Source organism: Schistocerca piceifrons, chromosome 6 (genome assembly GCF_021461385.2).
Source record: "Schistocerca piceifrons isolate TAMUIC-IGC-003096 chromosome 6, iqSchPice1.1, whole genome shotgun sequence".
In the NCBI taxonomy this organism is placed as follows: domain Eukaryota; kingdom Metazoa; phylum Arthropoda; class Insecta; order Orthoptera; family Acrididae; genus Schistocerca; species Schistocerca piceifrons.
The window spans coordinates 426,163,827-426,178,307 of NC_060143.1; the positions used below are offsets into that span (position 1 = coordinate 426,163,827).

At 43.9% G+C, this 14,481-nt stretch overlaps 1 protein-coding gene across 1 annotated transcript in view; it reads left to right on the forward strand.

Moving 5' to 3' along the window:
• Nucleotides 1-14,481, forward strand: part of LOC124802565 (vacuolar protein sorting-associated protein 54) — a 152,590-nt gene that overhangs the window by 84,762 nt on the left and 53,347 nt on the right. The window contains exons 14-15 of the mRNA XM_047263434.1: nt 1,464-1,601; nt 12,870-13,099. Of these exons, the coding sequence (XP_047119390.1) occupies nt 1,464-1,601; nt 12,870-13,099 (368 nt within the window). The remainder of the gene's footprint in view (nt 1-1,463; nt 1,602-12,869; nt 13,100-14,481) is intronic.

Consider the following 14,481-nt stretch of genomic DNA (forward strand, 5'->3'; position numbering starts at 1 on the left):
GCTTACAATAGCCCATCGCAATCTTGATTTCAATGCTTCGGAAAGTCACATGCAGTATTTGGTGGAATTCGAATTTATACTTTCATGTGTACGAAAATATGCAGTGTACATGTTGCTGCACATCAAAGATCTTTCCAAAACGTGTTTTTTACCCCCGAGTTTTGTTTTCTAATGTGCTGGGAAATTCCGCGCTCGTGTATGAAACCATAACCATTCAAAGGAATGATAAATTTTACAGTTCTAAGGAAATGTATACTGTCACTTAACATGGAAAAAGTGTACTTTTAACAGGGAAATCCAGAAATTTTTTGTCCTCGTCTGCATATACACCCTGTTGGTGGATTTTATAGGGGAAGAGGCTTTGATGGAGCCATATGCCCAGAAAGGTGGCATACTGAGCTAAGAAGGACCAGGTGAAGCAGACACAAAAGGAAGTGTTGTAGCTGTGGAGGGATGATTATAGTGTGTCTCAGTCTGGGGTCCAGATCATGAAGATGCAATTAGTGAACCTAAACTAGATAAGGTATTTAGAATAATCAGAGGTGAAGGTAGTTTTTTTTCTATATGGCTCATAAACAGGTTAGCGTATAGGAGTGCCATGTTGGTGCCCAGGGCAGTGCTACCGTTTTGTTCATCACCAAGCAAGGTGGTTAGGACACTGAACTTATATTTGAAGGAGAATGATTTAAATCATAGTTTAGCCATCCAGATTTAGGTTTTCTGTGATTTCCCTAAATTGCGCCAGGCAAATGCCAGAATTGTTCCTCTGAAAGGGCACAGCAGATTTCCTTCCCCGTTTTGTCCTAATCCGAGCTTTTGCTCCATTTCTAATGACCTTGTTGCCGACAGTTTTTTTATCTTTCCCTTGAAGATATTCTTGTGGAAAGTACTGCTTTTCTTCCACATTTCCTTGTCCCATTCCTTTTTCTAAGGCTATTGTTATACAGTAATTAAAGTTTAGCTTCCCAGGCAATCTATAGTTGATTGAAATATTTTAAGAGAATGTTTATATGACAGTTCCTTTGAAGAGGCTATGACTGGATTGTCTTCCCCATCCTCTTCCAGAGCTAGTGCTAAATTAATTATGGCCTCTCTGTTGACTGACAGTTAAACCTCAAACTTCTGTCCTTTGTGGGGATTGTTCGATTGAGAATGAAATTGTTTGTTAAAAATGTTGCTCTGGAAATGTATTACTGAATAAGACATTTCTGTTAGAGTGTCAATAAATTTTAGCCATCAGTGGGACAGTAAGTTCTTCACTGAGAAGTCAGTCATGGTGGCAGCTCGTATTACAGGAATGAATAGAATATAGCAGACCTAACTGCATTACTAATTTGTGTTTCTCAGTCTAAGGGTAAATTGAAATGAAATTTAGTTTTGAGTCAGTTTGTAATTTTGTAAGTGTTCAGTTGCTGCAATTGTTTTATTTTATTCCTTATTACAGAAGCTCTTTCCATTCACAGTCATCCTGTTGGCTGGCAGATAAAGCAACAGCTAGTGAAGTGTGTGAGCTTTCTCGGGTGATAGACAAGTTTGCTGTAGCCTGCGAGAAGATCTGCGGCCGTTCCAGCACAGCTTTACGATCAGCATTTAAAATACAGGTATGCCATCATTGTAGACACCATGAAATTTGGTACGGTGGTTTGTTTTTCCTTCTAGTTCTTGTGTATTGATCTTTGCTTCTCTGTTAACATTGTATTTCAGTTCAAGTTAATATTTCAAAATATTTAACTTTTCTACAAGATAGTCACTGTTAAAAATCATAATTATAGAAAGATGTAATTGTCTTAAATACACATTGTCTGATGTGAATGTACTTTGAAATCTCAAAAAATTTGCCTGAAGAATAAAGTCACACTGCTGCAAGTTCAAAGAATGTAGAACTTTTTCAGACCTTATTGAACAAAGCATCTTTCTTCCTGATAAGCCGCATTTTTAACATATCAATGTTGTTGTTGTTGTTGTGGTCTTCAGTCCTGAGACTGGTTTGATGCAGCTCTCCATGCTACTCTATCCTGTGCAAGCTTCTTCATCTCCCAGTACCTACTGCAACCTACATCCTTCTGAATCTGCTTAGTGTACTGATCTCTTGGTCTCCCTCTACGATTTCTACCCTCCACACTGCCCTCCAATGCTAAATTTGTGATCCCTTGATGCCTCAAAACATGTCCTACCAACCGATCCCTTCTTCTAGTCAAGTTGTGCCACAAACTTCTCTTCTCCCCAATCCTGTTCAATACCTCCTCATTAGTTACGTGATCTACCCACCTTATCTTCAGCATTCTTCTGTAGCACCACATTTCGAAAGCTTCTATTCTCTTCTTGTCCAAACTGGTTATCTTTCGTCCATGTTTCACTTCCATACATGGCTACACTCCATACAAATACTTTCAGAAAGGACTTCCTGACACTTAAATCTATACTCGATGTTAACAAATTTCTCTTCTTCAGAAACGATTTCCTTGCCATTGCCAGTCTACATTTTATATCCTCTCTACTTCGACCATCATCAGTTATTTTACTCCCTAAATAGCAAAACTCCTTTACCACTTTAAGTGTCTCATTTCCTAATCTAATCCCCTCAGCATCACCCGATTTAATTTGACTACATTCCATTATCCTCGTTTTGCTTTCGTTGATGTTCATCTTATATCCTCCTTTCAAGACACTGTCCATTCCGTTCAACTGCTCTTCCAAGTCCTTTGCTGTCTCTGACAGAATTACAATGTCATTGGCGAACCTCAAAGTTTTTACTTCTTCTCCATGAATTTTAATACCTACTCCGAATTTTTCTTTTGTTTCCTTTACTGCTTGCTCAATATACAGATTGAATAACATCGGGGAGAGGCTACAACCCTGTCTCACTCCCTTCCCAACCACTGCTTCCCTTTCATGCCCCTCGACTCTTATAACTGCCATCTGGTTTCTGTACAAATTGTAAATAGCCTTTCGCTCCCTGTATTTTACCCCTGCCACCTTCAGAATTTGAAAGAGAATATTCCAGTTAACGTTGTCAAAAGCTTTCTCTAAGTCTACAAATGCTAGAAACGTAGGTTTGCCTTTTCTTAATCTTTCTTCTAAGATAAGTCGTAAGGTTAGTATTGCCTCACGTGTTCCAACATTTCTACGGAATCCAAACTGATCTTCCCCGAGGTCCGCTTCTACCAGTTTTTCCATTCGTCTGTAAAGAATTTGTGTTAGTATTTTGCAGCTGTGACTTATTAAACTGATAGTTCGGTAATTTTCACATCTGTCAACACCTGCTTTCTTTGGTATTGGAATTATTATATTCTTCTTGAAGTCTGTGGGTATTTCGCCTGTCTCATACATCTTGCTCACCAGATGGTAGAGTTTTGTCATGACTGGCTCTCCCAAGGCCATCAGTAGTTCTAATGGAATGTTGTCTACTCCCGGGGCCTTGTTTCGACTCAGGTCTTTCAGTGCTCTGTCAAACTCTTCACGCAGTATCTTATCTCCCATTTCATCTTCATCTACATCCTCTTCCATTTCCATAATACTGTCCTCAAGTACATCGCCCTTGTATAAACCCTCTATATACTCCTTCCACCTTTCTGCCTTCCCTTCTTTGCTTAGAACTGGGTTGCCATCTGAGCTCTTGATATTCGTACAAGTGGTTCTCTTCTCTCCAAAGGTCTCTTTAATTTTCCTGTAGGCAGTATCTATCTTACCCCTAGTGAGACAAGCCTCTACATCCTTACATTTGTCCTCTAGCCATCCCTGCTTATCCATTTTGCACTTCCTGTCGATATCATTTTTGAGACGTTTGTATTACTTTTTGCCTGCTTCATTTACTGCATTTTTATATTTTCTCCTTTCATCAATTAAATTCAATATTTCTTCTGTTACCCAAGGATTTCTATTAGCCCTCGTCTTTTTACCTACTTGATCCTCTGCTGCCTTCACTACTTCATCCCTCAGAGCTACCCATTCTTCTTCTACTGTATTTCTTTCCCCCATTCCTGTCAATTGTTCCCTTGTGCTCTCCCTGAAACTCTCTACAACCTCTGATTCTTTCAGTTTATCCAGGTCCCATCTCCTTAAATTCACACCTTTTTGCAGTTTCTTCAGTTTCAATCCGCAGTTCATAACCAATAGATTGTGGTCAGAATCCACATCTGCCCCTGGAAATGTCTTACAATTTAAAACCTGGTTCCTAAATCTCTGTCTTACCATTATATAATCTATCTGATACCTATTAGTATCTCCAGGATTCTTCCAGGTATACAACCTTCTTTTATGATTCTTGAACCAAGTGTTAGCTATGATTAAGTTATGCTCTGTGCAAAATTCTACAAGGCGGCTTCCTCTTTCATTTCTTCCCCCCAATCCATATTCACCTACTATGTTTCCTTCTCTCCCTTTTCCTACTGACGAATTCCAGTCACCCATGACTATTAAATTTTCGTCTCCCTTCACTACCTGAATAATTTCTTTTATCTTGTCATACATTTCATCAATTTCTTCATCATCTGCAGAGCTAGTTGGCATATAAACTTGTACTACTGTAGTAGGCATGGGCTTTGTGTCTATCTTGGCCACAATAATGCGTTCACTATGCTGTTTGTAGTAGCTAACCCGCACTCCTATTTTTTTATTCATTATTAAACCTACTCCTGCATTACCCCTATTTGATTTTGTATTTATAACCCTGTAATCACCTGACCAAAAGTCTTGCTCCTCCTGCCAATATACTGTGGTAAAGATATAATTTTGTTATTAAATAATAAGTGACACAGGGTGACATAGGGAGCATTATACACACACACACACACAGACACACGTGGTCACTGTTTCCGGCTGCTGAGGCCGGACTATGAGTAACTGTGCGTGGTATGAATATGAGAAGTAATCTGGGTGGTGGGGGTAAGGAGAAGGCTGGGGTGGGGGCGGGGGGGTGCAGGGTGCGGGTGGGGTATGGTGAAGTGCTGTTTGTGAAAGCATACAGGAATGAGGTGGAGAGAGAGCAGGCAGCTAGGTGCATTCAAGAGGCACCAAGGGGGAGGGGGGAGGAAGCTGAAGGAGAGAAGTAAAGAGACTATGGATGTGCTTGTGGAATAGAAAGCTGTGGAGTGGCAACAAGGAATGGAATAGGTGGGTGAAGGACGATGACAAATAAAGGCTTTGTTTCGACATGCTTTTTCCTCAGTCTGTTTTATGTTTAACGAGGAATATTTTGAACAGTCTGATCGTGTCACCATGGGCAGCCCTCTGTCTCCTCTGGTGGCTAACTTTTTTATGGAGGATTTTGAGGAAAGAGCACTTGAATCAGCGGTTTGTAAACCAACTGTTTTTTGGAGATACGTTGATGATACTTTCATAGTGTGGCCCCAGGGAGAAGAAAAGTTAATGGAGTTATTTCATCATCTTAACTCCATCCATGAGAATATTTGATTTACTATGGAACTAGAAAAAGATAGTTGCCTTCCATTTCTGGATGTTTTGGTCAAACGGAAGAATGGCAGCTCGGTGGGACATTCTGTTTATCGTAAGCTCACTCACACTGATTTGTACTTGCATTCTTAAAGTTGCCATCACCCATCCCAAACCGTGAGTGTGCTCAAAACCCTTGTGCACAGGGCACATATAGTGTTGGATGCAGAGAATTTCCCTAAGGAACTTGCACATTTAAGGGCGGAGTTCAGAGACAATGAATACTTCACCCAGCAAATTGACAGGACTTTCTCAACTAAAGCCAGGAGCCGGGAAGTGGATAGAGAGGAGAACGCACCAAACACTTGTTCAGTTCCTAGTGCTGTGAAATGTGGAAAAAACTGCAAGTGGCAATTACAAGAAGTGGAACGGCACCAAAAATGGAACAGAAACGTAATATGCAGAAAATCGTCCATGCAACCTGTAAGTAGAATTTAAGATATTATTACTTGATAGCAAACACCAACCACCAGAACTGTGTATAGCCTATGGGTACATTGCCCCAAAATGTAAACTAAATAGTAAAAATATGCACATATTCCAGGCCACCGAAGACACCTTGCAGAGAATAAAGGCAAAATGCATATGGCATGAAAATTGTTGGATTTAGTTGTAGTCTGACAGTCCAAAAAGTAAAATTTATCAATATACCGTAAGAGTAGGAATCATTTTTAATTGTTCACTGCAGTATCCAGCCTATGCAGGCGATGTGGCATTACTTGCACGAAACACTGCTGTACTGGCCGATGCCTATCAACAACTGGAGAGAGGTACAAGGGAACTTGGCCTGGTAGTTAATGTCGAAAAGGCCAAATATATAGCAATGACCAACCAACAAAATCTCAGGATAGCCGACAAGGAGTTTGGAAGGGTGAGAGACTTAAAGTACCTTGAATCAACTATCACAGATATAAATGACATCAGCAGCGAGGTGAAAGCTGGAATAGTGGCAGACAACAGACGCTAGTTTGCCACACTACCCATGCGTAGCTTGCTTGTATCACAAAAATCTAAAATGCTCATTTACATATCAATTATAAGACCAGTTGTTATATATGTTGCCAAGACATGGACCATAACTGCAAATGAGGAAAAGATCCTTAGCATTTGGGAGAGAAAGGTTCTACATCAGACACATGACCCAATACATGATCAAGAAGGTTGGCGCATATGTATGAATCCAGAATTGGAACACCTTTTTGAAGAACATGACATTGTTATCACTATTCAAATAAGACGACTCCAGTGGGCAGGACATATGGTCAGAATGAAGGAAGACAGAACATTTAAGTGGATTTTTGATGGCAAGGCTGGGGACAGACCACAGAAAGGACATCCCAGAAAGAGATGGGTGGATGGAATTGAAGAAGTCCTGAAAAACCTTGGTGTCAGAGGACGGAGACGGGAAGCCATGGGCCAGATAGAATGTTGGGATATTGTGATGCAGGCCAAGGCCCTTCAAGGGCTGTAGAGACAAGAAGGAAGGAAGTAAGTAAGTAAGATGCATTCAAAAGAGAAGTAATTGTGGGTGAGGACGTAGTTTGTCACTATTGATGTAACCTCACTTCACACTTACACCCCTAATGCCTATGGTCTAGCTGGTATTGAACACTTATCTTTCCTAATGCCTGACACATTTTGAATCTACAACTTATTTCCTGGTCACCATCCTCACCACAATTACTAGTCATTTGAAGGCATCACCTCCAAACAAGTCTGGGGTTAAGCAATGGGCACCCACAAGGCACCATCCTATGCCAACCTATTCATGGACCATCTAGAGGAATCCTTGCTTATCACCCAGAACCCCAAACCCTCCACCTGGTTCAGATTCCTAGATGACATCTTCTGGATTGAGGATGAGGACATGCTATCCATTTTCCCCCAGAATCTCAACACCTTTACCCCAAATCACTCCACTTGTCCTCCTCAACCCAACAAGCCAGCTTTCTCAATGTTGACCTCCATCTCAAAGAGGGCTTCATCAGTACCTCCGACCATAACAAACCTGCCAACCACTAGCAGTACTTCCACTTTGACAGCTGGCACTACTTCCATACCAAGAAGTCCCTTCCATACACTCTAACCATCCGTTTGCAGTTACGTATGTAGAGACAAGCAGTCCCTCTTGAATTATACCAAGGGTCTCACTGAAGCCTTCACAGACTGTAATTACCCTCCCACCCATGTACAGAAATAGATGTCCCACACCTTAACTCTTCAGTCACGCATCACCACTCAATGTTCCACCATCTGGACGTAGAACAACATTCTCCTTGTGACTCAGTACCACCCAGGAGTGGAGCAACTGTATCATGTTCTCTGCCAGGGTTTTGACAACTTCTCCTCATGCCTTGAAATGAGAAATGTCCTACCCTCTATCCTCCCCAGCTCTCCTACAGTTGTATTCCACTGTCCACCATACATACACAATATCCTCGCCCATCCCTACATATCCCATGCTCCCAACCTCTTGCCTCATGGCTTGTATCCTGTCATGCAAGACCTGTCCCATACAACACCACCACCACCACCACCACCACCTTCAGTCAAGTCATAAGCATCACCTGTCCCATTAAAGGCAGGGCTACCTGTGAACCAAATATGTGATGTACAACCACTGTGCTTCATTCCACGTGGGCATGATAACCAACAAGCTGTCTGTCCGCATGAATGGACATCAACAGAATGTGACCAAGAAACAGCTGGACCACCTAGTTGCCGAGTATGCTACCCAACATAACATTTTTCATTTTAATGACTGCTTCACGACCTGTGACATCTGGATCCTTCCTACAAGCACCAGCTTCTCTCAATTGCACAGGTAGGAACTGTTCCTGAAAAAAATCCTAAGTTCCTATAACCCTCCTGGCCTCAACATTCATTAGTCATTGTTCTTCACCCACCTATCCCCCTCCCTGTTCCCACTCCACGGCCTTCTATTCCACATGTGCACCCATAGTCTTTTTGTCTGCGGATGAGATTCTGGTGTCCTGAGGACCTAGTTCTCGCCGGACCCTCAGGCACAGTGGATATAGACTGCTCAGGCAAAAAGTCTTTGGCAGCAGGTGACCCAGGGGCGTACACTGCCTCATTGAATTTTCCATGCCTTCCCAGTCTCACGATATCATCATCCTCCAGTGGAATTGTGGTGGTTTTTTCCACCTCCTCGCTGAGCTATGGCAACTGTTAAGCTTTACAGCTGCTTTCTGCATTGCCCTCCAGGAAACTGGTTCCTCGCAATGCGGACCCCTGCCCTCTGTGGCTATAAGGGATACTACAGGAACTGTAGTGACTAAAATAGTGTGTCAGGTGGAGTCTGCATTTATGTCCTAAACTCTGTCCGTGGTGAACCTGTGCCCCTTCAAACTCCTCTTGAAGCTGTAGCTGTCAGGATACGGATGACGCAGGAAATAACTGTCTGCAACATATATCTCACTGCAGATTGTGTGGTACCCCTGAACGTATTGGCTGCACTGATGGATCAACTCCCTAAACCCCCATGACCCCTTGTGGGGTGGCACCGTGCTTACTGGCTGAGGCAGAGATGTCGAAACTTTACTGTCTCACATCGATCTCTGCCTCTTAAAGATTGGGGCCGCCACACATTACAGCGTGGGTCATGGTAGTTACTCGGCCATTGATTTATCAATTTGCAGCCCTGAATTTCTTCCATCTGGAGAGCATATGACAACCTGTGTGGTAGTGACCACTTCACCATCTTTCTGTCACTGCCACGGCATCATGTCCACAGACGCCTGCCCAGATGGGCTTTAAACAAGGTGGACTGGGAAACTTTCACCTCTGCTGTCACGTTGACTCTCCCCCACACGGTAAAATTGATGTGATGGTTGAGCAGGTGACTACAACAATCGTTTCTGTGGCAGAAAACACGATCCCTCACTCTTTAGGGTGCCCCCAGTGAGATGCAGTCCCTGGTGGTTGACGGAAGTCATCAAAGCAATTAAGGAGCATCGGCAAGCTCTACAGTGGCACAAGTGGCACCCTTCCCTGGAGCACCTCATAGCCTTTAAACGGCTCCGTGCCCGCCTTCGCCAACTAATCAAACTACGGAAGCAGTAGTGTTGGGACAGATATGCCTAGACCATTGTGTTTTATATGTCACCATCCCAAGTCTGGACAAATATCAAACGTGTTTTCAGGTACCAGACCCCAACAAGTGTTCCTATTGTTAATACAAATGGCGTGTTATCTACCGACGCACATGCGATTGCCGAGCACTTTGTTGAGCACTATGCTTGAGCCTCTGCATTGGAGAATTACCCCCCAGCCTTTCGCACTCTCAAATGGTGGCTGGAAGGGAAAGTCCTCTCATTCACTACATGCCACAGTGAATCCTAGAACGCCCCATTTACAGAGTGGCGTCTTTCCATCGCAATGGCGGGAGAGCACCATCATTCCGATGCTCAAACCCGGTAAAAACCTGCTTGATGTGGATAGCTGTTGGCCCATCAGTCTCACCAACATTGTTTGTAAGCTGCTAGAACATATGTTGTGTCGGTGGTTGGGTTGGGTTGGGTTGGGCTGGGTTGGGTCCTGGAGTCACTTGGCCTACTCGCTCCATGTCAGTTCCGCCAGGGTCACTCTACCGCTGATAATCTTCTGTTCCTTGAGTCTGCCATCCGAACAGCCTTTTCCAGACACCAACACCTGGTTGCCGTATTTTTTGATTTATTAAAAGTTTATGACATGATCTGGCGACATCATATCCTTGCCACATTATACGAGTGGGGTCTCTGAGACCCGCTCCCAATTTTTATCTAAGTACTTTCTGTGTCCAAGTTTGTGCCTCCCATAGCTCCCCCCATTTCCAGGAGAATAGGGTCCCGCAGGGCTCTGTATTGAGTCTCTCTCTATTTTTAGTGGCCATTAATGATCTAGCAGCAGCTGTAGGGCAGTCCATCTCACCTGTCCTGTATGGAGACGACTTCTGCATTTCGTACTGCTCCACCAGTACTGGTGTTGCTGAGCGGCATCTACAGGGAGCCATCCACAAGGCTCAGTCATGGGATATAGCCCACGGTTTCCAGTTTTCGGCCACAAAGTCGTGTGTTATGCACTTCTGTTGGCATCGTACCATGCATTGAGAACCAGAACTTTACCTTAATGACGATCCACTCATTGTAGTGGAGACATATCGATTCTCAGGACTGGTTTTTGATGCCCGATTGACTTGGTTTCCTCACCTTCATCAGCTTAAGTGGAAGTGCTGGCAGCACCTCAGTGCCCTCCGCTGGCTGAAGCAACACCAACTGGGGCGCAGATCGCTCTACGTTGCTGCAGTTGTACAAAGCTCTTGTTCAATCCCACCTTGACTATGAGAGTCTGGTTTATGGTTCGGTGGCACCCTCAGAGTTGTGTGTACTCGACCCAGTGCACCACTGTGGCGTTCGCTTAGCGATGGGAGCTTTTAGAATGAGTCCGGTGACTAGTGTCCTGATGGAAGCCGGAGTCCCTCCACTGCAGGTTAGGCGTGCACAACTGCTGGCCAGTTATGTTGCACACGTTTGTAGTTCTCCTGCTCATCCGAATTACCATCTCTTTTTCCCACCCACGGCAGTTCATCTCCTACATCGGCGGCCCAGGTCAGGCCTTGCAATTGCAGTTCATGTCCAATCCATTCTTTCTGAACTGGTGTCCTCGCCTTCACCACCTATTCTTTAGTTCCATTCACTTACACCTCCGTGCTTTACACCTAGGCTACAGCCTCGCCTGGACGTTTTGCATGGTCCTAAGGGCTCAGTTAACCCCACGGCTCTCTGCTGCCACTTCCTCTTGATACTTGACATGTACTGAGTCCATGAAGTGGTTTACTCCAACAGCTCTGTGGCAGATGGTCACGTTGGCTTCGCATATGTCCATGGAGGACATATTGAACAGCAATCTTTGCCTGATAGCTGCAGCGTTTTCACTGCGGAGCTGGCGGCTCGTGCTCTTGAGCACATCCGTTCTTGCCCTGGGTTGTCGTTTCTTCTGTGTTCTGGCTCCGTGGCAGCCTACAAGCTATCAATCAATGCTACCCTCGTCATCCTTTGGTAGCGACTATCCAGGAGTCCATCTATGCCCTGGAATGGTCCAGTAGTTCAGTGATATTTGTCTGGACCCCTGGGCGCTTAGGCATCCCAGGCAACAAACTTGCCGACAGGCTGGCCAAACAGGCTACGTGGAAACCACTTGTGGACACGGCTTCTCTGCAACTGACCTGCGTTCAGTACTATGCTGCAAGGTTTTGTGGCTTTGGGAGATGAAATGGCATAACCTCAGCATGCACAACAAACTGCGTGCCATTGAGGAGAACTATGAATGCGTGGCAGTCCTCCATGCGGGTTGCAGGGATTTTGTGGTTCTCTCCTGGCTCCGCATTGGCCTCGCTTGGGTGACACACGGCTACCTCCTGCGCCGTGATGACCCCAGTGTCAGTGCGGCGCCTGGCTGACATTGGCCCATGTCTTGGTGAGCTGTCCTTTGGCTGCCCTGATACGGTTTCTTCAGTTACTGGACTCGTTGCCATTAATTTTAGTGGACAACGCCTCATCGGCTAATTTAGCTCTACGTTTTCTACGTGACGGTGGATCATTGTATATGTTTTCGCGCATGTCTTTGTTCCTCGAGTTCTCCACCCTAATGCTTTTAGGCCAATGTTTCAATGTGTCACCAACTGGCTGGTTTTTCCTTTTTATTCTCATGGTCAGCCAGCCTCTGCTCTCTTGTTTTTCCTCCTCCTACCCGTTTGTTGCTTCTCTCTATGGTTTTCTTTTCCTGTTTTGTCCATAGAAGTGTTGGTTGTCTGGTTCTTCCGGATCTTCCTTTCTCCTGTTATTTTGGTGTACATCTCCTTTCTTTTCTTCTTTGGCTTGTGTAATATTTTTACCGGTAAGAAAGGACCGATAACCTCACAGTTTGGTCCCATTGCCCCCCCCCCCCCCCCCCCGTCGCCCCCCCTTTAAACAAACCAGGCAACCAACCACAGTCTTCTTAAATTCTCTCCTTCTGCTCTCTTTCCTCCTCCTCCTCCTCGCCATCTGTCTAACCTCCCTCCATGAATGCACCTAGCTGTCCTACCCTCTCTCCACCTTGTCCCTGTATGCTCCCACAAACAGCACTTTACTGTTCCCCACCAATACCCTGCCCTCCCTCCCCGTGTGCACACAAGCCTCCTCTGTACCCCTCACCAACCAGATTGCTTCTCCCATCATTCGCAGGTGCTTGCAGACTGGCCCCAGCAGCCAGAGATAGTGGTCATGTAGTGTGTGTGAGCTGCATTTGCGTGTGTGCGTGTGTGAGTGTTTTCAAGTCATATTCATATTAAATTTAAAAATATATTAGTTCTCTTCCAACGTAATTGAAATGCAGCTCCTTACAAAATTGTTTTAGTTTTAAAATTTTCTGTTTCTCAGGCTAGCAAATTTATTCAACGCTTTCATCAAGATCGTAAAACAAAGCTTAGCCTAATTTTGGATAATGAACGATGGAAACAAGCTGACGTACCAGCAGAATTTCAAGATCTTGTTGACCAGATTGCTACATATGGACATTTCTCACCACCTAAAAAAGATGATGGAGATGGCAGTGTCAGGAAACCAGAAGCTTTTCTTATTTATGGGGAACAGAAGTTTGCTGTCGTTGGGTAAGATAAATCTAATTTCTAACATAGTTTTAGCTAAGCAAATAATAAAATATTTTGTCAAGTATACAATTATTTATAAAAACATAGGACTGGTACCTACGAGGGTGGTTTGAAAAGTTCCCGAAATCACCACGAGAGGCCAGCGGTAGCTCAGTTAGTTGTTCACGTGATATTCATGGGACTATTGCCTGTAAACATGTGCCATGTCAGTGCTCATGGAAGAGAGCTGTGGCAGTGATGTGGCTGTGTTGTACCCGCATAGTTATTTGCGAAGATGGAAAGACTAGAGATTCGAGCAGTGAGTAATTACTTCATAAAGAAAGATATGAAATCAAAGGACATTCAGGCTGATTTCCAGAATACACTTGGGGACTCTGCTCCTTCGTATTCAACTATTGCCAAGTGGGCAAAGGAATTTAAATTTGGTCGGGAGAGCTTAGATGATGATCTGCACAGTGGTCGGCCAAGATGTGTCACTACTCCAGAAATCATTGCAAAAGTGCACAAAATGATCATGGAGGATTGCCGATTGAAAGTGCGTGAAATTGCACATGCTTGCCATATGTCATCTGAAAGGGTGTATCCCCTTTTTAACTGAAGAATGAGAAATGGAAAAAGTATCTGCAAGATGGATACTGTGACTCTTGACACTGGATCAAAAACACTTGAGAATGGACATATCGGAACAATATTAGGCCCATTATAGGAGAATCGAACAAGTTTTTTTGCGCCGGTTTGTGACCACAGATGAAACTTGGGTGCACTGCTATACCACAGACACAAAACAACAGTCAAAGCAGTGGAAACATGCTGATTCTCTGCCACCAAGGAAATCAAAGACAACTCCTTCGGCGGGAAAGGTAATGGCATCAGTGTTCATGGATGTGAAGGGGATTCTGTTTGTAGATTATCTCCCCACTGGACAAACAGTTGCTGGAGAATACTATGCTAACCTCCTGGACAAATTACAACAAAAGATACATGAAAAAGGGCCTGGTTTAACAAGGAAAAAAGTCGTGTTCCATCAAGACAATGCGTGCCCACACACGAGTCATCACCATGGCAAAATTACATGAACTAAGGTATGAATTGTTGCCACACTCACCTTATTCACCTTATATGGCTCCGTAAGACTTCCATCTCTTCCCAAATTTGAAAATTTTTCTTGGTGGGTGAAGATTCACGTCAAACGAAGAATTGCTAGCCAGAGTTGACAACTATTTTTCAGGACTGGAGGAAACTCATTCTCGTGATGGGGTCAAGGCACTGGAACATCATTGGACCAAGTGCATTAATCTACATGGAGACTATGTTGGAAAATTAAAAAAAAGGTTTTAGTGATAAAAGTACTTTTTTCTATTCCGTTCTGAGAACTTTTCAGA